This window comes from Daucus carota, chromosome 4 (genome assembly GCF_001625215.2).
Source record: "Daucus carota subsp. sativus chromosome 4, DH1 v3.0, whole genome shotgun sequence".
Classification (NCBI taxonomy): domain Eukaryota; kingdom Viridiplantae; phylum Streptophyta; class Magnoliopsida; order Apiales; family Apiaceae; genus Daucus; species Daucus carota.
In genome coordinates, this window is record NC_030384.2 from 35198653 (window position 1) to 35222200 (window position 23548).

General features: G+C 34.0%; 4 protein-coding genes across 4 annotated transcripts; 2 read left to right on the forward strand and 2 right to left on the reverse strand.

The window, feature by feature from the left end:
* Positions 1-659: 659 nt before the first annotated feature.
* Positions 660-1418, reverse strand: LOC108217312 (uncharacterized). The gene has a single exon (XM_017390148.1). It carries the CDS (start codon positions 1416-1418, stop codon positions 660-662), a length of 759 nt encoding a protein of 252 aa, XP_017245637.1.
* A 3004-nt stretch (positions 1419-4422) lies between these two features.
* LOC108216432 (histone H4) lies at positions 4423-4917 on the reverse strand. Its single transcript, XM_017389192.2, has one exon. It carries the CDS (start codon positions 4857-4859, stop codon positions 4548-4550), a length of 312 nt encoding a protein of 103 aa, XP_017244681.1. The 5' UTR covers positions 4860-4917; the 3' UTR covers positions 4423-4547.
* Positions 4918-14601: 9684 nt separating this feature from the next.
* Positions 14602-20486, forward strand: LOC108218751 (NADPH--cytochrome P450 reductase 1). Its single transcript, XM_017391842.2, has 18 exons — positions 14602-15319; positions 15946-16005; positions 16094-16170; positions 16291-16348; positions 16436-16519; positions 16615-16651; positions 16832-16901; positions 17010-17201; positions 17304-17396; positions 17575-17800; positions 17878-17961; positions 18043-18194; positions 18506-18602; positions 18906-19055; positions 19142-19219; positions 19310-19432; positions 19534-19647; positions 20062-20486. The coding sequence occupies exons 1-18, from the start codon at positions 14966-14968 to the stop codon at positions 20140-20142; spliced, it is 2130 nt and encodes a 709-aa protein (XP_017247331.1). The 5' UTR covers positions 14602-14965; the 3' UTR covers positions 20143-20486.
* A 2029-nt stretch (positions 20487-22515) lies between these two features.
* Positions 22516-23444, forward strand: LOC108218752 (auxin-responsive protein IAA33). The gene is made up of 2 exons (XM_017391843.2): positions 22516-23122; positions 23221-23444. Exons 1-2 carry the CDS (start codon positions 22617-22619, stop codon positions 23303-23305), a joined length of 591 nt encoding a protein of 196 aa, XP_017247332.1. The 5' UTR covers positions 22516-22616; the 3' UTR covers positions 23306-23444.
* The last annotated feature ends 104 nt before the right edge of the window (positions 23445-23548 follow it).

The window sequence follows — 23548 nt, forward strand, 5'->3', positions numbered from 1 at the left end:
CATCACAGACGATTTATGTTTCTTAATTGCTATATAACGACACAACATAATTTAATCTTCCCAAATTATGCCCCTGTCACAACACACATGGATGCAGACGAAACATATAAAAGGCATACTATTCCTCATATTACTCCAAATCCAAAAGGATAAAAATAAAGAAATAGTACTGTAACATTATTATACTAAGCAGGCCTCAACTGTACATGATTCATCACCATGTCGGGAGCCTCGTGATTATCATTAATTACTCTACCTCATGGCTCCCACAACCTGCTCTACGTTATCTTCAATCTTTCTTTCTACGTCAAGTGATATAATTATAGTAACCTCCACCAAAGTCGCCCCAGAAATATTATTATCGCTCTTTTGCCGTTCCTTGACCATAATCATGATGCAGCTTCAGCTTTCCAAGGGCCGTTTTGGTCAAACAGGGACCGGGACTAATAGTTCTTCGGTAATAAAGCACACGATTACAAAAATTTAAATACTCAAAAATTATCATTTCAGCGGATGTAATATAATAATTGGGCGCGAGATACCATGCTCAGGATACGAGTGTTGTTCAAGTACGTCTAACCAGATTAGTCGAGATGCGCACAAAATGGTTCAGACTCCACCGGTTTAACAAAAAAATTTGGGCGTAAAATGACTAATTATCAAACTCGCGGCACACAAGCAAGGGGCGCGGTTACATTGACACTGGCGTCGTCTCTGCAGCTCAAAACTTTAAGAACTCCCCATGATCTTTTCCGATTGGTTGGAGGTTTCTTGACAACCTCGAAACTCGGAAAAAGAGACTTGGACGTGGTACGATGAAGCTGTCGGCTCTTGATATCTTGAAGATTTATTTCGGGGGGAAACTTCACACTGCCGAACATAAAAATATACCACCTAGGTTTCGGCACCTTAACAGCACTCGCATCAAACCTCGAAGAACCTCTGCTATTGTTTCGATAATCCGGTGAATCAGAGCTCAGACTCGAGTTCCTGCTCAGTTTCTGATAATCAAGAGACCGGCTGGTCCTCATGTTAATACCTCTCATACTATTCGTGCTGTTGGATCGGCATGCACTGATCTTGAGCTCTGTCAATGACTCCGAACGCCTTCGTCGATTATATAAGCTTTCCGAGGCATGATCATGCATAACAGGACTTTTGTGCCACTGAGGCAAATTTAAAGAGGGAGACTGATCTTGCTCTTTGAAAAGTATGAGCTTGCCGCAGTTGATGATATCTTCTGCATGGCACATGGTGCTATTCGGGGTCGAAAACTCGAAAACATCGATTTTCTCCGGTGGTGACGAGTGGTCTTGTTGGTCAGGAGCCATGGGGAAATCAGCGAGAGAAATTGTGTCGTCCTCTTCTTGCTGCTCTGCGTTTTGTTGATCTTGGTAACGTGAGTTATAATAGTCCATTTTTATTAGATGGAGATGGGTAGGGAAATGACGAAACTATATTTTTCTTTTCGCTACATGGGGAGATAGGCACAGTGTTTATATAGCAATGATTCTCATTTACTCTGTGTTTGACGATAGAAGTGCTATTACAATGGGTGACCTGTTCTTTTTCATTAAATGAGTTCGGATTTGTAATGAATAAAGAAGAGACAAGTTCTCAATATTTTCAGAAGAAAAATCAACTTTATATAAAAGTCTAACGAAAGTGAATTGTGAACATTACGATTCAAAACGTTAGTCGTTACCCTTTTAAAATCTTCGTCATTTCAAATTGTTGAAATCTGCTAATCTATATTCATCTAACCACTTATTTTCTATATCTGAATTGTCTTCAAAACCATCAGTCTTTTTTAATTACGTAGACTCGTATTTGAAAATTGAAATATAATTTACAAATATAATGAATTATATTTTTAAATATGTTAAAATACATACGGAATATCATCTGTCTTAGCCGTATAGAGCAAATGTGTTTTCGGGGATTTAAAATTAAAACGAAAACAAAGAGCGGGGTGGCATTATTAGAGAGCGGGATGAGAAGAGACAAGCAGAATGGGACAATGAGTAAGACAAATACGCAACGGATGAAGATGAAATCTATGTCCACCAAACGTTTTGAATATTAAATCAGGCCAAGGGATAAAAACATCATTAATCATGATTATAATTCAAGGATGGCATGTACCATGTAGGCTTAAAAATGGCACCTTAAATCATGTACTGAGTTAAAATGTAGCCAACCATAGAATCTTCAATAAACATCTGGTACGAATTGATAAACTGTATTGTTATATTTCATTGTCATTGGCTTCTGGAGGAAGTAGCGAAACAAGAAATTGCCAACATGTATTATCATAGTATCAAGTAATGAGCTTCTGGAAGAATTAAAGACCAGGAAATTAATATATGTTATATAGATTAATTAAGTTTGGTTCGGCCAGCCATTGAAATAGTTGTAATTGTTCGGACCCCAACAGCTTAATGGCCGAATCTTTCCATCATTTGTTTTCTTATGAAGATCCGACACAGTGGAATAGTCTCTTATTATTACGAATCATCGTATTCTTGAATATTAAGCTAAGACTTTCTTCCTTTTCTGTGAATTATAACTGCCATGATGCCATCTTAACTCTTAAGCTCAGATACTTTATGCCTTTTATTTTTCGTCAAGGCAATAAGTGACAATCTTCTTCTTTTCCATTAATTATTGTTAAAATTTAAAATGAGGTCTAGAGATCGAAAATGAATTTGTTTAACAACGAAATATTTTGAACAAATATGTGTTTATTTGTTAAAGCATTTTACATTTAGACAACGTTAGTCTAAAAATTAGACAAATAATCAATTATTATCTATTGCAACTAAAATTGAGGGGACTCCTTATTCGTATTTGAAAATTCAAGATTCTTCTAGTTTTAGTTGATATAGTAATAACTAATAAGATCGTTAGTTTGTCATGGCATACCTTAACATTATTATCTAGAACTTTATCTTTTGGGTGATTATGGCTGAGAAGGTTACACTTCAGTATTAAGATGCTCACACAGGAGTGTTGTATGACCGGATCCATTCGTCTTGAAATCGAATCTAGGCTCTCTTATTTTTATGTTTAATTATGTTCGAATCTGTAATTTGGTTATTGGATGATGAACGGTACTCTTCAGTACCACTCTTTCAATAGAGCAACTCTGATATTTAATTTATTCGAAGAGGTATCAATTTTATCATAAAACTGAAATCATTAATTTATATAATAATAATCTCATATCTGTGTTGGCGTCTTTTCAAAAATAACTCTTTAATAGATATCATCACATGTGTAAAGATTTTATAATATAAAACAGAAATCATTTTTTGAGAGGAAATTTTTTTAACTAAACAGAAATATTTAAACGCCTCATTAAGTAGATTAATAAAATACTCTCCCCGTCCCCTCATTTGTTTACAATTTTTTTACACTGCTCGACGCACATTTTAAAACGCATATAAAATATAGTTCCATAATTTATTTTCAAAATTATTCTTATTTGTATAAAAATTTTAAAATTAAATTTTTATTCAAAAGAAAAAAGAGTTCAAAATAATATATCAAGTTATACTTTATGAGAGCAAATGCGTGCCGAGTCCCCGTCCCCCCAATGTAAACAATTGAGGGGGCGGAGGGAGTATATTTAAATTTATAGATATAATTTTATGACATAAAAATTAAAAATTATTTAATAATAAAAATTTAAACTTAAAATATTTTTGCCAATATCAATAATTTACGTTTTGTAATTAACTCATAATTTTAACAAATTTATAAATACGTTATAAGAGTAATAAGTGTGCGCATGAGTTCGAAAAGAAAGACATTACAATGCACCGGAGTCAACATAACCTTACACCGGGGAATGCACAGGAAATGTTTGCTGATTGTACGTGGTATTTTGGATGTGTCGACTTTCGCCCTGCCTGACCCACATTCCACACTATTTTCACCATACCGACTCCAGAGTTAGATAACATCTTCTACATTGTTTTATTTTTGTACAATTTATTTAATTAAGATGAAATTTACCCTTCAGTATTTTTAAGTTATCCCCATAACGTTATAAAATTGAATTCCGCATTATATTTTGGCAGAAGAAAATATTATATTCAGCTTACTAATTCCAAACACAGCCCAATAGAATGGCTTCCAAGTTCGAAAAGAAAAATACAGGCCCACCAAACCAATCTTTACAGCTGAATTGACCTATTTAAATAAAACTACACACATGCATCTGTGACACAAGAGTCCAGTAGAATGGGCTTGTTTGAATAGCTAGTGAGACTGTGAGGGCAATAATTTAAAATTTCACCATCGTAATTTTTCCATCTGAAGAAAAATAGCAGAGCAATGAATTTGTCGATTTGAGCTATGGATTTAGCACACAGACTTATGACTAATCATAAATAGATAATTAAATAGTAAAACAAGTTGAAACAAACGCAATTCCATTTAACTTCGAATTCGAACATTTGATACCAACAACTACAATTCCTTTACATACTGAGAACATTAAAAAGAACACCAAACACGCCCTTAACATTTCCAAACAAACCCTAACCCCCAAATCCATAAAGAGTCCTGCCCTGCCTCTTCAACGCATACACAACATCCATAGCGGTAACCGTCTTCCTTCGCGCATGCTCAGTATACGTGACAGCATCTCTAATCACATTCTCCAAGAAGATCTTCAACACACCTCGAGTCTCCTCGTAGATGAGGCCGCTGATTCGCTTGACTCCGCCACGACGAGCCAGACGCCGAATGGCTGGCTTGGTGATACCCTGGATGTTGTCACGCAGGACCTTGCGGTGCCTCTTGGCTCCTCCCTTTCCTAGCCCTTTGCCTCCCTTTCCTCTCCCTGACATTTTGAGCTTATGATTGATCGCCTTTTAAGATTTGTGAAATGGGTTTGTTGTTGAATGGGGAGAGTGGGTGTTTTTATATTGGGCTGTGCGGGAGGATGATGTGTTTTGGGCCGTTGGATTGGAGTGTTGATGTGTGTTTATTGTTGATGGGAGTTTGATCCGTGTGTGGGGAATCCTGCGTTTTGATTGGCTGCAGGGTTGAGCCTCGGATTGAGTTTCGGTGATTCTGCACGTGACTGCGGGCACAAGTCAGTGTGTATTTAATACAGCTGGGTGGTGATTGACAGCTGATCTGAATAAGTTTTAAGCATTTATTACATCTAATTTTTTGTATATAATTCATCATTATTATAACAATACATTAATTACTAATAAGATAATTGAAATATTCACATTTATCAAGTAACTTTTATTTATTCATGTTGTATTATGATTTTAATTATTATATATTTTTTAATAATATTAAAATTAAAATAAATTTATTATAAATATAAATTTGGTTGATTTTAGTTAGATGACTTATTATAATTAGAAAATTAGTTTATATGCAGGGGGGCCTCATTATTATTTGTAGGAGGAAATCAACTAAAAGTTGTCATATAAAATTTGATAAAATATTTATTCTATATTCTATGATATTTTTTAGAAATAAAATAAAAGTTTTGTATAAAGTTAAAATTTTGAAAGATAAAACAAAAATGAATATACAGTTAATATCAATAAAGCGTTAACTAGTTTTATGAAGATACACTGATACTCATACATATTTAATGACTGTAACTATAGCTTATCCTGTGCCCTAAAGGGCACAGGTTAGACATTACGTTTATATTTTGCATGATCAAGTTTGGATGAAAACAGATACAACACATGGCTAAATTCCTTATTTACGAGAAAAATTCATATTATATAATATTTTTTAGTATTAAATTTTTTATTAGACTTTTAATAATTTTTATTATTAATAATGAGTCTTTTATTCATAAGAAAATAAAACTTTTAAGAACTTTCAGTATGTCTCTTTATAATCGGTGTATCTTGTATGTGTTTCGTTTGTTGTAGAGCTACAAAACATAACTATTTTGCAAGTTTTGTGACTTTTGTTCGTATTTAAATTTGAATTCGATATTTGAATATTTGAATTTGCAACATCTATCAAAATTTGGGGTGTGTTTAACAGTGCTGTTAAAATTGTCGTGCTGGTGAAAAATTGTTGTTGTAAAAATCAAATAATTATTTGACGATTTTTTTGATCTATGCTTTTTTTTGACAAACGCAAGAAGATTTCATTAACTTGAATATAATCCAGCCGGGACAAACCCCCAACGGTCGATACAACCAGGTGGTAAAACAAACAACATACCAACAACAATTAGATGATTTGTTTTCTGATAGTTTAACACATATAATTTAAAAATTGTTGAAGCTAAAAACGAAATTAAAGACATCCCAAGCGATCCAAATTGCACAAACGTCTCTGGAAATAGTAACATCACAATTAACTATGTCGCATAAAAACCATTGTTAGCCCAATGTTCAGAAACATCAATCGCATAAATTGAGATTCGGAAAGCGGCACCATAGCTATCTACGTACATGCCGGATACCAGTTATAGACCTGCCAAAGACACCCCAGCTATTTATATGCCGGAAACCAACTATAGACATGCCGAAAGTGTAAAACCGTGAACGATGAACAATCTTTGGTTGTGAAAGGTGAGCTCTTACAATAATCACCTCCGTCTCAGATTCGATAAAGCTTTGCAGATCACCAAAAAAATCAATAAACTCATTCTCAACAGATTCAACACTAAATAAACCCAATCATAACCAAACAAAAACTTAACAAAACATTCCAAAAAGAGAGACAAAACACACACTCCAAAAGTAGAGACACACAAACATCCAAAAGATTGAGTTTTATTGAGTGGAAATTAAAGAGGGTAAACGACAATGAAGGGGTTGGGGCTTTCCTCCAAAGGAAACCGATGGAAGCCCCTCGATTTACTTGAAAATGAACAAACCCTATTAGAGGAGATTAGGGAGTCGGCTTTTAAAAACCAATTTTCGATCTATATTTAATTTGAATTATGATATAAAAAATAATGATTTTGTTGAGGTTTGATAGTGAAATCTATAATAGCTTCCTGTAAAAGCTGAAAAGTTGATTTTTTTCAAAGGCATGGGTGGACCTGACTTTGACAAAAGTGGTTTTTCAAGTAAAAGCTGATGTTCGAAAAGGCTGATTTTAGATTTACCAAACAATTTTTCACTCGCATTTTATCAAAAACTATTGCATACAACTCTAGACAATATCTTAGTCGACTATGGACATGTTAATTTAAATATATATTTATATATATATATATAATATTAATTTTGAGAAAGAACAACCTTTAAATATTTTAGTAAATGATCATTTGTTTATAATATTACACCGTTTTATCATTCATAAGAAGTAATTTTCATTTCAATATTGAAAACTATATTGAAATCTCTTTGCTAGCAGTTAATTTAGTCATTAATTAATTATTTTAATTAATAATCTTAAAACTCAATTTTTGTCTTCAATGTCTAAATTTTTTTACACTGGTTTGTAATCTTTGTGCAGCACATTTACGAACAACATGGAGTACCGGTGCATATTCTCGAATGTACCGGTGCATTTCGGGGGAAATGCAAAATGAAAGCAGGCTGTTAGGCGGGGGTATAAAAGTAAAATAAAGCAGCAGTATATTTTCTCCCTCCACTGTGCTCGCTCTCTCTTTCCAGTGGACGTTTAACAGATATGGATGAAGTCATCAGATGAAGGTTACGGTCCTTTGATAATTATTTTATATGTGCCGGGGCTTACCGCATTCCATATACCGGCCCGTATCTGTCAAGGGTTACATATGAGGCTGCATTAGATATGTCACCGCAGCTCCCTAACAGATAAGGTACGTAACGTATGCCTTCTGTATACAGCCATCCCATAATTCTCGCTAATGTGCAGTTGAAGCTCAGCATCCTCCTTCCGAAGGACGTTTGACAGATTTGGATGAAAATACCGTTTTAGCTATGCCGCCGCTCGATGGTACATAACGGATCCTCTCCTTCCGTATACTCGCCCGTCCTACAAGTTTAGTGGTTTTTAACTTTTTTACAATGAAGCATGGTATGAGGTTGGAACGAGGAATCGGATTAGGGTGATATGGGTTAAAAGGTATCACATGTGAAATCATGTGTTTGGTTGAGTGTTGGAATCAATATATTCAAATTAAAAAAAAATATTAATATATATTAATTAAAAGAATTTAAAATTATTATTGTATGTTAATGCACCGTTGATTATTGCCGTATTAAAAATTAATATTTAATTACTGAAATAAAGATAAAAACAAAGATGAAATAAATCACATGCCTTCATCACATACCCATCTACCCTCTTGGGCATAAAAAAATCTATATTTTGGGGTATGAGGTATGAGTTTGAAATTTTAATTTTTATAACCAAATATCATGTATGAGTTTAGAATGCTCATACCTGATTTCATATGCATGTGAACTAAACGACACCTAAGTGATCATGGATATTATTTTCAATATTGCTTGGAAAACCGTTCAAGATGTTTTTTGAGGAAACACTTCAAAATGTTAACATATATTTTTACTTCGTGCATGTCTAGTAATTTAAGTACCAATTCATACAAAATAAAGTAATTGGATCGAATAGTAGACTATATTTTATGAACTCCAAAAGATTTCTTTATTAAGAAATATTCATATTTAAATAATACAAAATTGTGATTGAATTTAAAAGAATGTGTTGTTCTTCAAAAGATCCCGATCCAGCCCAATTTCACATTAGCCCAGATGGCCCGCATCTAAAGATTCGTGATTTTAAGACCTGTGTAAAATCAGCCCAAAGAACTTTTTGATCTACTCAAGTTTCAAATCTCCTAGGACCAATTTTTTATTTTTAGTTTGGTTCAGTCACATAGAAAATATAAATGTATATCATGAATGCAAAATATTATAATATTCTCTGTCTTTTTTTGAAAGTCTTTTTGATAATTTAAAATACATAACAAAGACACTATTGATTAGTATTTTTAGAAAAATTTCTAGAATAAAAACATAAATCGCAAACTTTTATTCATTTAAAGAAAATAAAAAAACATAATTAAAATTATTTTTTTATCCAGCTTAAATTATTTAGAAGAAGTCACACTAAAATGTACTCTCTATATCCCATTTAATTCTATAAGTTTATTTTTCACTGCTCGACACACACTTCAATACTCTTATAAAATATAGTTGTATAACTTATTTTTAAAATTTTCTTTCTGAATAAAAACATAACATTCAAACTTTTATTAAAAAAAAAATTTAAAAAAACAACATTTTACAGGAGTATTAAAGATCGTGCCCGTCCCCTAGTGTATACAATTCACGGGGACGGAGGGAGGAGGAGAGAACGTAAAAAATATTAAAGTGAAACGAAGCTTGAACTTTATAAAGTTCTTGACAAATAGGCGAAGAATGATAGTTAAATTCATGTAATTTTTTGTCCCTGAATAAATTCTGTAGCACACGGGTAAAGAAGCGAGATCGTGCGAATTGTGTGAACAATTTTATATTGCAACGACACAGCCCATAGGTTTTGCATTTCAGCGCCTCAATGAGAAAAAACAGACGGATATAATAATACGTGACAGTTAATACAATAATACTACTCCAGTATCTGTGGCGTGGTAGTGCATGATCCAGCAACTGCCAGCTACCTGCAGTCAATGTTGGTTGGTCACAGTTGGCTCACTCAACTTGATAGAAGATCTGGTTGATAAAATGATGAGCTAGACGAGCAAGACCTTGACTCATATGGAGTAAATTTGATCCGGTATGACTAAAAGCGATAGTGATTCGAATGCACCCTCCAGGTTTCAAAATTTTCGAGTCGGCTGATGTAAGAGCACTCTTCATGTTCATGGCTTTGAGTCTTTGACAGATGAGAGAAAGCCCAAATAGATGGAGCATACCTCGCCCAAAACAGAAAATTTTCGAGGAGTGTGTCGTGGAATATTTAAAAATATTTTGAGTCCACATAATTTTATAAAAAATAAATTAAATACGACATCCCTTTATCAATCAAGCAAACAAGCAAGTATTACGTATTAATTTATTTGTTGGATGTGATGTATTCCGTTATGGATTTGGATGCTATAAATGATACTACTTTCGTCCATATTTAGTTGTCATTTTAATTTTTTACACGTAATTTAAGATAATTAAAAGTAAATTTTTATCAGTATTTTCATTTTTAAATTAAAGTTCGTAGTTTATATTTTTGTTCATTAAAAAAAATTTAAAAGTAATAAATGAAAATACCTTCCTCTTTCTCTTAAATTATGTGTAAAATGTTAAAGTAACAATTAAAAAATGACGCGAGAGTAAATCAGAAGTGAAAATATAATATTCGGGTTTTGTTACTTTTGCAAGTATTCCAGGACTATTCTGAATTCTCCGTAATAGCATAAAGAAACTGGGCTGCAAATAAATTAAATTGTTCATTTGTTTCAAACAAATTGTTTGTATAGGCAACCCAAGAGCCAAGAGGCCAAGACCGCGTCCCCTCCCACGCTGTCCATGCGCCTAGACGGCTGGACCCCAAAACTTTATGATTCGGTCAATATAGTGATGCAGCTGAATTCTCATTTCTCAGTTCTCACGTGGACGGATTTCAGTTGTATATATGAATTGCAATTTTCTTAGTTTCTTTGACTTTTTTAGATGAAATTAGTCAATGCTACGAAAACTACCGCCATTGACACACAAATATTAAAAAAAATTATAATAAATTGATGATAAATAAATGAATATTATTCTAATTTCCATTTATTATATAAAAAATTATAAAAACTAACTCTTCTAGAGAAAATATAATTGATCGGTTAATAATATTAAATCTTTATGTGTTCTATTTATCTCCAACAATATTGAACAAAGTGATTGGCTATAATTATTTATAATATTTTCAAAATAATATATTAGCGTTATTAAAATTATTATTAGTAAAATATACAATTTTAATAAATAAATGATTTGAAATTTCACTACACATTTATTCTTTTAACTGCATCATGCTTAGCACAAGAGATAAATACATTATTGCCGTGAATGAAAATACAAGTTATTAATTTATAAATCTCAAACGAAAATCATTCAACCTAAACCAAACCTCATGTTCAATTTATTTATTTTAAGTTTATGAAACACCAATATAGTCACCAAATTACAACTAACTCAAATACTGCACGCCTGTACAGACTCGAAATAAAAATGAAAAAGTAAGGCTCTCCACGTGGGCGTTTAATAGTCTCTTATTTTATGAGGACCGATTAGAGTGGCTCAAAATGATTTTGATGTGCTAATGTGTGGCTCGATTATAAAACTGGGTGCGGCAAAAAAAGGAAAAAAATGTGGCACAACCACAGCCAATACGGTATGTAAGGTTGAAGACACCCTGACGCTGTTTCAATGATGGCACATGAGTAAACCAGCGATGGAGGGTGATTCGCATCTCTCCGTCAACACTGCAGACATATATGTCATAAAAACAGATAAGTTTCGCTTTCTTAATTATTTCACCCTCCAAAATATTTAACATAACATAATCATTTATCTACCTTATTTTACATTTTATATGTCATGTAGCACGAGATATATTCCCATCCCAAAAGTCAGTATTTTTTACCTGAACAAAGTTTTTATGTTTAAAAAAAGAGTAATTAGCACTTTACACCCTTTAACTTTGGTCGTTTTTGCGATTTGGTCTCGAACTTTGAATTGTAGCAAAGTGCATCCCATAACTTATGAATTTCAATCAGATTGCACTCGTTTGACTAACTTCCGTCAAAAACTAACGGTCAACCTTAACGGCGGAACGTATTAACTTTGTAATTAGCACTTTGCACCCATCAACTTTTTTCATTTTTTCGATTCGGTATCATATTTTTATATGTCGGCAGAATGCAACCTCCAACATAAAAAGTTCAATCATTTTATAACCTTTTAACAAATTCCCGTCAAATATTAACATTTAACATTAAATAGCACGGATAAAACCAAATTATCGTTTAATTTTAACAGATGACGTTAGATATATTGGATATATCAGTAATTAAACAATAATTATCTTTAATTTTAAAAGACAAATACGCAACAATTGAAAGAAAAAAAAAGATATGTGAAGGTTGGGGATTATGAAACGAAAACAGGAGGTTGTATCGCTGCTTTTGTTAACAAGAAACAAAGAGAATGGGTTTGGTGTTTAATAATCCAAAACTAAACTGGTGAATTAAAGAACTGGGCTGCCAAACATATTATTAAATGCTAGCTTTTTTTTTTATAATTTTTTTAAATCACTACTTTGCCATTTAAATAATAAAATTAAAACATAATGATTTTGGAATCTTTTAAGTATAAACTCTCACACAAATTTGAAATTAAAGAACAAGATAAGATAATGCAAACAAGAAATCTTTATTAAAGTGAACAAGTGTTTACAAATTTTACCCGTGCCATTTAACGTTATATGTTGATTTTTTTTACGTTCACCGTTTGCACGCATTTTGAAACTCTTATAAAATATAGTTTTATAACTTCTTTCTAATATTTTTTTCTGAATAAAAATTAAAACATCAAATTTTTATTCAGAGATTTTTTTTAAAAAAAGATATTATGAAACTATACTTTAAATGAGCGTTGAAAAGCATGCCAAAGAGTAACGTAAAGAAAAGAGGGGGACATGGGGAGTAATATTTGACGGGATTCATTAAAAGGTTGTAAATACTTAAATATTTTATGTTGGGGGATGCATTCTGGCGATATATAAATATATGAGATCGAATCGAAAAACGACAAAAGTTGATGGGTGCAAAATGCTAATTACGAAATTCAAATTTTATGTCTTCAATATTGACCGTTAGTTTTTGACGGAAATTAGTCAAACGGGTGCAATCTGATTGAAATTCATAAATTATGGGATGCACTTTGCTATAATTCAAAGTTGGAGACCAAATCGCAAAAACGACCAAAGTTAATGGGTGCAAAGTGCTAATTACTCTTAAAAAAATTAAACCTCATCAGACATTTATTGATATACTGGTTGTTGTGAAAATTTTCCTTTCTTAAAAATGAAACGATTGATCGATTAGTTTATACGTGTCTTCATTTGGATTAAATAAAAAAGATAAAAATGAAAAAAATTTGAATGTACGAAAACAATTCAATATTTTTTATTTTTAGTTGAACGGGTAATCTTAATCACATGTCTTTTTATGTACCATCTTTATCATAAAAATCTAAAATCATTCCTATTTCATTATTATTGTTTCGTGCATCTTTGTTTCTCGATAAAAAATTTCTTATACATTTTTTTTAAATTCTATTCTCTATTCATTTCATTCTTTACGTGTGTAATTTTTATGTATATATTTAATTAATTCTTTCTCCATTTCATCTTCATCAAACTATATATGTTTCAAACATACTTCCTCCATCCCAAATTAGATGAGTTTTTTGGGAAAAAAATTATCCCAAAATAATTGGGCTTCTCTCTTTTCAATGCATATTTATCAATCATCTTCCATCATTACCTTCTCTTATTCATCATACCAATGTACCAGTAGCTAGTATATACAATGATTTTTCTGGTGTGTGCCCGTGGCCGTAGGCACACAATAAGCACAAAATTTGATAGTTTTCTAAGTTTTGATTGGCTTACACTCATTTAATAATGATGACCTCCTGCATTCAAATCAACCACACCAATGAAAGCATACCAAATTTATGAGTTTCCGTGCTTAGCATGTGCCCATGGGCACACACTAGACAAACCTTATATACAATAAGAAGTCTAAGGCCATCTCCAGCAGTTGTGATCCAAAAATCCAAATTTGGATCACCAACTGATCCAAATTCTGATCCAAATTTCTGACCAACTCCAGCAGCGTGATCCAAATTCTAATCCAAATTATTTTTTGTATATTATATTACATAAATTTTATATTAAACTCAAAATCAAGCCAATGAAGATGAAGCTCAAGTATCCCAAAATGATATGAATAGCCATGGACAATATTTTGATTATCTAGAAGGAAACAAAAATAATCTGTTCAATTAAATCAAAATTTATATTTGCCGTACGGTTTTCTAGTCATTTCTCGATATTGTAATTTTATTTTATGCATTTTATGTAATTTTTATTTCATGCATGTAATGTACTCTTTTTTTAATTTCAATGAAATTTGCTTTCTTATTATTCTAAGTTTTTATTAAAACATTAATTCTGTTAATTATTAATTATAAACTATTATTCATTAAATATTAATAATCACAAATTAATTTTAAATCCAATAAACGAAAGATATAGAAATAACAAAATCATTATTTTATAATAAAGTAGGTGATCCAAATTTGGATCAGTGAACAGTGGTGATCCAAATTTGGATCAGTACTATTCACTGATCCAAATTTGGATCACTTTTTGGATCACTGCTAGAGGAGAATTTGGGGTAATCTGCCCCAAATTTGGATCTTTGGATCACTGTTGGGTTTGCCCTAACACAATAAATATGGACAAAGATAGAAAAAAAAACAATTATTTAATATTCCTTAATATGTGAGAAATGAACAAAAGGCTCATCTAAATTGATACGGAAGAAATATATAAGTTGACATTTAAAACATAAAATCAGTTAAGACACCGAATTGATGTCAGGGACCGACATAATAAATGGAGTAAAATACAACGAAGAGGAGGTGGTAGGTGAGTCCGAAAGAGGAGTCTGGTTTGGCTGGCCTCGCTTGGCTTGCGTGCCTTCATAAACCCCCACCCCCATCTATCAACCATTCCCTTCATATTTTCCCAACCATCTCTGCCAAGTACTAACCGTCTGTTTCTCCCCCTCCTTGTTTTCATCTCCCAAACCATATTCCAGAATCTCAACATTTGGAACACTCCTCTCCTCTTCCTATATAATTTCCTCACTTGCCGGCCGTTGATAACTTCATATATTTCCCGAGATTTTACGAGAACTGGTCACTTGACAGAATCGTCAAAGATGCAGTCCGGAGAGGTCAAGTTGTCACCGTTCGATTTCATGACTGCTTTTTTAAAACGAGGTTCTGCTGACCTCACCAACTCTTCCGACTCTGCCGCGTCTTCGTCGCCTTCGCTGGCTTTGTTGCTGGAGAATCGGGAGCTGTTGATGCTTCTCACGACTTCGGTTGCGGTTTTAATTGGATGTGTTTTTGTTTTCGTGTGGCGGAGATCGAATGACAAGTCGGCGAAGAGTTCGGAGCCGGTTAAGTTAGTTGCACCGAGAATTGAACCGGAAGAGGAAGTTGATGATGGTAAGAAGAAGGTTACTATCTTCTTCGGCACGCAAACTGGTACCGCTGAAGGCTTTGCCAAGGTTTCTATTAATCCCTAATTCATTTCTATAATTATTCGATACTATACTGTTACGGGAATGCTAAGTATTTCAAATTTTGTCCCAATTCTTTTTTCCCAAATGACCGACGACAGATGGTACTATGGAGATACAGGAACGCACTACCTCCTTCCCGGCCATTTTGTTTACGTATAGTTTGGGCACGGAGGTTGGGAATGTATAAAGTACTTCCTGTACCAATTTACATGTCTCTTTTGAAAAAATGTTAGTTGGATTAAAAAAAGGAACATGTAAAATGGGACGGAGGGAGTAGTAGAAAAGAGAAAGAAAAATGGGTGAAGGTGTGGAATCCATTAATTTTTAATGTATAAAAAGGAGATAGTGGAGTAAAAATAGTATGGAAAGAGAAGAAAAATGAGGAAGTAGTGGAACCGATTGACTATTTTTGTAAGTTTTGGAATGTAAACGAGACACCCAAAAATGAAATTGTAAAGAAATGGTTGGGACAGAGGGAGTAGTATTCTTGATAAATACTAGAAAGTTATGTATCATGATCAATGTATTTTCTTTTGAATATTTGTTTTGTGAAAATAATTTTTAATGTTTAATGAATTTGATTGAACTTAAATGAATTTTTATTTAATTAGGCACTTGCGGAGGAAGCTAAAGCGAGATACGAGAAGGCTACATTCAGAGTTATTGATTTGGTGAGTTCTACTTTTTGATTTGTTGGTTGATGCATTTGGATTTGTGTCTTATATATGTGATCGACTAAAGTAGTGGATTGTTTTACAGGATGATTATGCTGCTGAAGATGATGAGTACGAGACAAAATTTAAAAAGGAAACCATCGCTTTCTTCTTCTTAGCCACGTGAGTTCAGTTATTTACCATGTTATTTGGACCAATATACTATATGCTGTATTTGTTGTTTCTGTAGGCTGTATTTAACATAGCAACTCTATCTAAGTTGATCGTTTATTGTTGGTATAGATATGGTGACGGTGAACCAACAGACAATGCGGCTAGATTCTACAAGTGGTTTTCAGAGGTAAATGTCAATAGCCTTGTAAAGATTGTGCACTTGTCAGTGTTAAGCTAGATTTGTGGTTAATTTTGAATTTTATTATTTAAACAGGGAAAAGAAAAGGGGGAATGGCTTAATAATCTTCAGTACGGAGTATTTGGCCTGGGCAACAGACAGTATGAGCATTTTAACAAGGTGTATATTTAATGCCTATGTTTTCTTTAAAAAAGGATTTTGATTTATATCACTTGTACAACCATACTTATTTCGTGTAAATTTCTGAAAAACAGATCGCAAAGGATGTGGACAATGGCCTTACAGAGCAGGGTATGTGAATCTGAAGACTTTATTTTATGTTTTTTATTTTTACGTTTGATGTATTGATAATTTAATGCATCAGTAGAGATGCCGATCTTTGCTTGTGTGCAGTATAATATTACTAACTTTCCTTGTCAAGTTCTATGTATGTTTTTATAACAAGTGTTATATTTCTTTCACCCTCTGCAGGTGCCAAGCGTCTTGTTCCAGTGGGTATGGGAGATGATGATCAATGCATTGAGGATGACTTTACAGCATGGTATGACAATCTAAGCAATATTATATGACAAGCATGTTAAATGGATCAAGTTTTGGTAATCCTAATAAATGGAAGCTTGATTACCATTATAAACTGTTGTCAATGTAGGCGAGAGTTGGTGTGGCCTGAGCTAGACCACCTACTTCGGGATGAAGAGGATGGAACTATTGCCACTCCTTATACTGCTGCTGTCCTAGAATATCGGGTGGTCTTTCATGATCAAACGGATTCATCTTCGTTGGATAGAACTCTTAGTCTGTCAAATGGTCATGCTACTTATGATGCCCAGCATCCTTGCAGGTATCTAATAGTGATGCAAATTTTAATCTTTCTTTTCATGTTGTTATATACTAAGACACTCATTATCCTGATATATGCTTTTATGTTACTTTATGTGTGTAGAGCTAATGTGGCTGTAAAAAGAGAGCTTCATACGCCTGAATCTGATCGATCTTGCACTCATCTGGAATTTGACATTTCCCACACCGGACTCACGTAAATATCTTTCTATTCCTACTTATTACACTTTGTTGATAAGGCAACATATAGTTCAAGTATATCTTTTTTTTAATTGGTACTCCTAATTAACTTTTTTCCTACATATATGCAAAGTAAAACAGTCGCAACTCATGGTTTTACTGTAAGTTTAACAGTAATGTGTTTATACACTCAGATATGAGACTGGTGATCATGTTGGAGTGTACACGGAGAACCTGATTGAAATTGTTGAGGAGGCTGAAAAATTACTGGCTATATCACCAGACACTTTTTTCTCCATCCACACCGAGGAGGAGGATGGAACACCAGTTAGCGGAGGCTCCCTGCTACCTCCCTTCCCACCTTGCACTTTGAGGCAGGCACTGACCAGATACGCAGATCTTTTAAGTTCTCCAAAGAAGGTAGGTTCTCATTTTATTGTCTACTGCATTGTTTATGCACATTTATGATATGACTAAACATTAAATATGTCTTGCAGTCAGCTCTACTTGCTCTAGCAGCTCATGCATCAGATCCTACTGAAGCTGAACGATTGAGATTTCTTGCATCCCCTGCTGGAAAGGTTCAGATTCCTTTGCGGTGTTTCACAGGTTCAATTTAGATCTCCTTTACTCTATATTGACATTGATTGTTTTTTCTTTAGGATGAGTATGCTCAATGGGTAGTTGCCAATCAGAGAAGCCTGCTTGAGGTCCTCACAGAGTTCCCATCAGCCAAACCTCCACTTGGGGTTTTCTTTGCATCTGTTGTGCCACGGTTGCAGCCAAGATACTATTCTATTTCTTCCTCGCCAAAGTAAATATTCACCCTTTTTAAATTTTTCTCTTACATTTTTACTGCTTTCATACTGCAACAAAGCTGTTATGTTTCACTCATCAATTCCTGCTAATATAGTTTAGTGCATTAAATGTCTAGTCTACTGCTACAAACCTTGGCTAATCAGATTCATAATAATAACTGTACCTTTGTTCTTGATTCAATGAGAATTCTTCAAAACTTTAAATGGTACCATCTTCATGCTGCAGTATTTGTATAGCAAGAAAATACTTCATGCACCTAATTATACTTTCACAGTTGCATATAACTATTCATATTTACTTTTGCAGGATTGCTCCGTCAAGAATTCATGTTACTTGTGCATTGGTTTATGAGAAAACTCCCGCAGGACGTATCCACAAAGGGGTGTGTTCAACTTGGATGAAGGTATTTTAATAATTCTATTTGCCTTTAATAGTGATGAAATTGGTAATAACTTCAGAGAAGTATAAGTGTTGTCAATATGGAGGTTTAAAATGTTGTAAAGTTCAATGCCACCCATTTATTTAGTTAATAAGCAATGTTTCGCTTTTAGATGGATTTCTTCTATTGATAATCGGCAAACGCCAATCTATTTGTCCTATGTAACTAGGCCAGCTTTCGTTATCTAAATCTGAAGGTTCAAATAGTAAGTAGAGATGCTTTGCTTAATCCTTCATTATTCCAAACTGAATTTTGATCCATTTACAGAATGCTGTGCCATCGGCGGAAAGCAATGACTGCAGCTGGGCACCCATTTTTGTTAGACAATCCAATTTTAAACTTCCTTCTGATTCTAAAGTACCCATTATTATGATTGGTCCTGGCACTGGATTGGCCCCTTTTAGGGGATTCCTTCAGGTATTTCTGCAACAGAGTGTTTCATTTTGTCATTATTAGTTTGCTCATCTTTTCATTAGACTTAAAAAAGTTTGTCTTGGTTCCAGGAAAGATTAGCTTTGAAAGAGTCCGGTGTTGAGCTGGGACCTGCTGTATTATATTTCGGATGCAGGAACAGGAAATTGGTAAGCCATCATTTAATAATCATGCACGACTGATTGCATCACATGGGACTCAATTCATTAACTTGATTTCTATATGGACTGCTATTACAGGATTTTATTTACAGTGACGAGCTCAACAACTTTGTTGAAACTGGCGCAATGTCTGAGATGGTTGTGGCATTCTCACGCGAGGGTCCAACAAAGGAATATGTGCAGCATAAAATGAGCCAGAAAGTATGAAGCTAATAGAGCCGTCTTGATTGAATTTTAATTTATTTTGTCTACTGTCTGTAAAATATTAATCTTTCTTTCTCTCCCTCTTTTTGTTTGACTAGGCTGCAGAAATTTGGGACATGGTTTCTCAGGGAGCATATATTTATGTTTGTGGTGATGCCAAAGGCATGGCCAGGGATGTTCATCGGATGCTACACACAATTGCACAAGAACAGGTATGCTGATTTTTTTTTTGAATTTTTATGTAGCAAAAATTGATGAATTACTTGCATTCCAATGTTGGTTTCTATAGCCTCTGATAATGTTCTGGTGATCTTATCCTCACTCTTTTGTTTGGAAAGTATGAAACCCTGTATGCATAGATAATAAATTAGTAGACAGCTTAGATGCTGTCTGAAAATTATATGTACCTTGTCTAAGACCCCCAAAACAGTTTTGAAATGGTGATTACCTAGTAGTACTGGCTCAGACAAATACTTGAAATTAGAACGTACTAAAGCAAAGAAAATAGGTAGATTGGCTATAACTTATGAAGTGTCTGGGTCATGTTCGTTATCATGATTCAATTCATTAAGTTTCAAAATTCCAAATGGAAGTTGACTAATAGGTTGATTGCTTTATAATTCTAGGGAGGTTTGGACAGCAGTAAGGCTGAGAGCTTGGTGAAAAATCTTCAGATCAGTGGAAGGTATCTTCGTGATGTGTGGTAATAGCTTTTGCTGTTTCCCGCTCTCTCAACAGTTGATGCCAACTTAATGGGGATCAAGATCTGAACTGATCCGCAACATATCAGAAGCTGAAGAGCACAGACACTGCAACCTTGCTAATGTTGTTGTCCCGCAATATTCTTTGTAATATAATAGTTCGAATGATGATTCTTTTTTGTCCCAGTTTAGTTGTATACACACATATATGTACTAGTTTGGCAGTGAAAAATGTTGTGCAAACAAAGGCTAATACTCTGTGTATCATGAGCTAGCGAAGATGTATTAGTAAGATATATGTACTCCATCTTTGTTACAATAATGATATAAATGGTATGCTTACAAGGTAAGATGAGCAAGCGATTACAGAGATCTGCTCATCATATTTGAAGAACGTGGTTTATACGTTTGCATTCTCAGTGTTGAGAACCGGAGAGGTTGTGAAAACCTCAGGATATTACTTTGAAACCGCTTATGGACACAGAACTCCAGTTGGTGCGCTCCCTCTTAGTCTTGTTTTTTTCTATTGTATTCAGAAAAATAAAATGATACCTATGGTTATGTTCGATCTAGGTAAATCAAATTCTAATTCTGAAATAACTAACTACATAAAACTACATATCTCCGGTTAGAATTCATTTCAAAAATTAACTCAAATCAGAATTCAAATTCATACCAACTTAATATCCAACATCCTCATCTGTGTGTATGGTTTGATCAACCAAAATCAATTTACTGTTCTAACAGACTCACAAGTCACACCATCGTAAAAAAATGTTTCTAAATTTGGAACACTACATATGTGTTAGTAATTTTAAAGATTTAAGGTTAAGAGGAATCATAGAAAGCGGTTGGTCCAAAATCGATGTCGTCAAAGTTGTGATGTGAACTTGGTTCAGTGAAAAATATTAAACAAATGAAATTTAAACTTTTGACTGAGCTTCTTCACATGATTATAGTTTTTTTTTTTTTTTGAACTGGATGATTATTATAGTTGTTAAAATTTAAAATATATGACAAGAAATTAATCGTATGTCGTCCTATTAAGTTTAACTTTGATATAATAAGCTTGTTTCGTCCTAACATACGTTATCTATAATTGTTGAAAAACTAATAGCAACTCTTACTAAAGGTAAAAATCTCAATTTTGTAGTTTCATGAGAGTGATATATCGATAATTATTCCTAGACAATTATCATATGAAGTTAATGGCGAATACTTTAATCTAACCAATAAAAATTTTGGAGGAAAATCTTATTGATGAAATTCAAAGCTTCAAGTGTGTAAGCATGCACTGATGCACATAAAGTAGACGCGTTCTGTGTATGGGAAACCATATCTAACTCTTGATCCTGTATTTTTCGTATTGATATTGAGAAAAATTAAAATAACGGCTCCGACCGGTTTGAGAGTCTAGTTGCGAGCCATTCGGCGACCTTGGCGCGGTCGTCTCCCTAACCTATGTAGTCATATCAACTTACAAGATTGTCATTTTTATAATAGCTCTATTGTTTAAATCAGTACAACTATTTTAGTATCTTCGATTGCTTCTTCTTCAAGCATGCTATGGGCATCCCAATGATTTTTCATGTATTTACCCTTTCATTCCAAGTTTTGAGAGTCGATTATCACAGTAACAATCTTTTATTATTATTATTATTATTGTTGGATAATTGTTGATTTTAAAGAAAGAGATGCACAGCCTAAAAGTTGCAAAATCTTTAAAAAAATCTTTTTTCGATTTATCAATACATTCGGATTTGACTAAAATTTTCCAATTCAAATAAATTTGATTAGCTGATCAGTTCCGATTCCCGATTTCTACAAACCGCATTGTTAACGGAATCCTTTACTTTTAATAAGTAGCTTTGAATAGGTTTGTTCTGCAATTTGTACAGCAACCTAAAAGAGTGACAATACTCTTTTGCATTCAGAAGCAAACATCCCCTGGTCTGTGCAACAAGCTAGTTGTCCACTAGTAGCATTTCATGGTTGCAAGTAAGCTCCATTCCTTTCCCTAATTCACGACTGTCTGCTCAACTCGGGATCACAAATCATCCACTCTCCCCTGTTTTTAAATATTTACACACGAACGCAACAGCAGCTGCATGACATGCTGAGAAGACTGAGGTTAGGGTTTGAGTGCACTGGACTATTGTTTAATCCTTCAATTTTCAATGTCCATTACTCATTGCTCTGTTTTCAATGAAACGCCAACTTTTTGATGAGAAAGAGTGGAGTTGAATGCCTCAAGAGCTGGGCGGTTCCAGACACATTTCCTCACCCTCTCCGACATTTGTGGTCTCTCTCTCGGTCTTTACATCGTAAATTATTAAAAATTGGTCGCGAATCCATATATACTAATTAGCTCGTCGTCACTGTTTTGTTTATTAATGAATGAGATGTGAATGTGGAGGCTATTTAAGAGAGATCAAGGATTGTGATACAGAAACTCGAAAAGTTTCTTAAATTAAGGCCAGATGAAGAGCAATAGTAGTAATAGTTATAGTGAGTGTGAGAGAGGAGATGATCGAGAGTTTTTGAAGAGAAAGATGTTCAATGGTGTAGAGAATATGGCTGGTGCAGCAGCAAATCCTCCGCTGATGATGTCATTATTATCCGTGCCTCCAGCGAATAATTATCATAGATCAGCAAGTAGAGGAGGAGGAGGAGGTCTAGGTTTGGTTGATAATAAAGATGATGTGATGGTACTTAATTCTGCGTCCGCGATGATCCCCCCTCCTGCTGTGACCGTGGTGCTGGAAGGGCGTTCCATCTGCCAACGCATCAGCCTTCACAAGCATGCGAGCTACCAGAGCCTTGCCAAGGCTCTTCGTCAGATGTTCGTGGTGGATGAGGATACGTACAATAGTAATGCTGCTGCTCATGCTCACGATCTTCATCTCTCTAATGCCATACCAGGTCATCTCATTGCTTACGAAGACATGGAGAATGATCTCCTGCTTGTTGGTGATCTTAACTGGAAGTAAGTCTTGCTCTTCTCTTCTTCATTAAATTTGTTGTTAACAAGTTCTGTAAGTAATGACTGAAATACAAATTTGTGTTTGTTTTTGTGTGGTAAAGCGATTTCGTTAGGGTAGCCAAGAGAATTCGGATACTGCCCGCTAAGACAAATTCAAGAAAGGGAAAAGTAGTTGCAGGGGCTTGACTCAAGAACATTAAAAAGCTTTCTACTTGATCTGCAGATTAGTAGCCATATGAATCTTCAACCAATCATAACATGAATCTCTCTTGGCATGGATGTGTGATAAAGACATGATATGCCTGCTTTGGTGAATTTATGAAGACTTTTGTGATATGTACTGAATTTCTCTTTACTCTTCTACAATAGAAATGAACTCTGGGCAATTTCCTTGTACAATCACCTGAACCAATATTGAAACTTTATGCA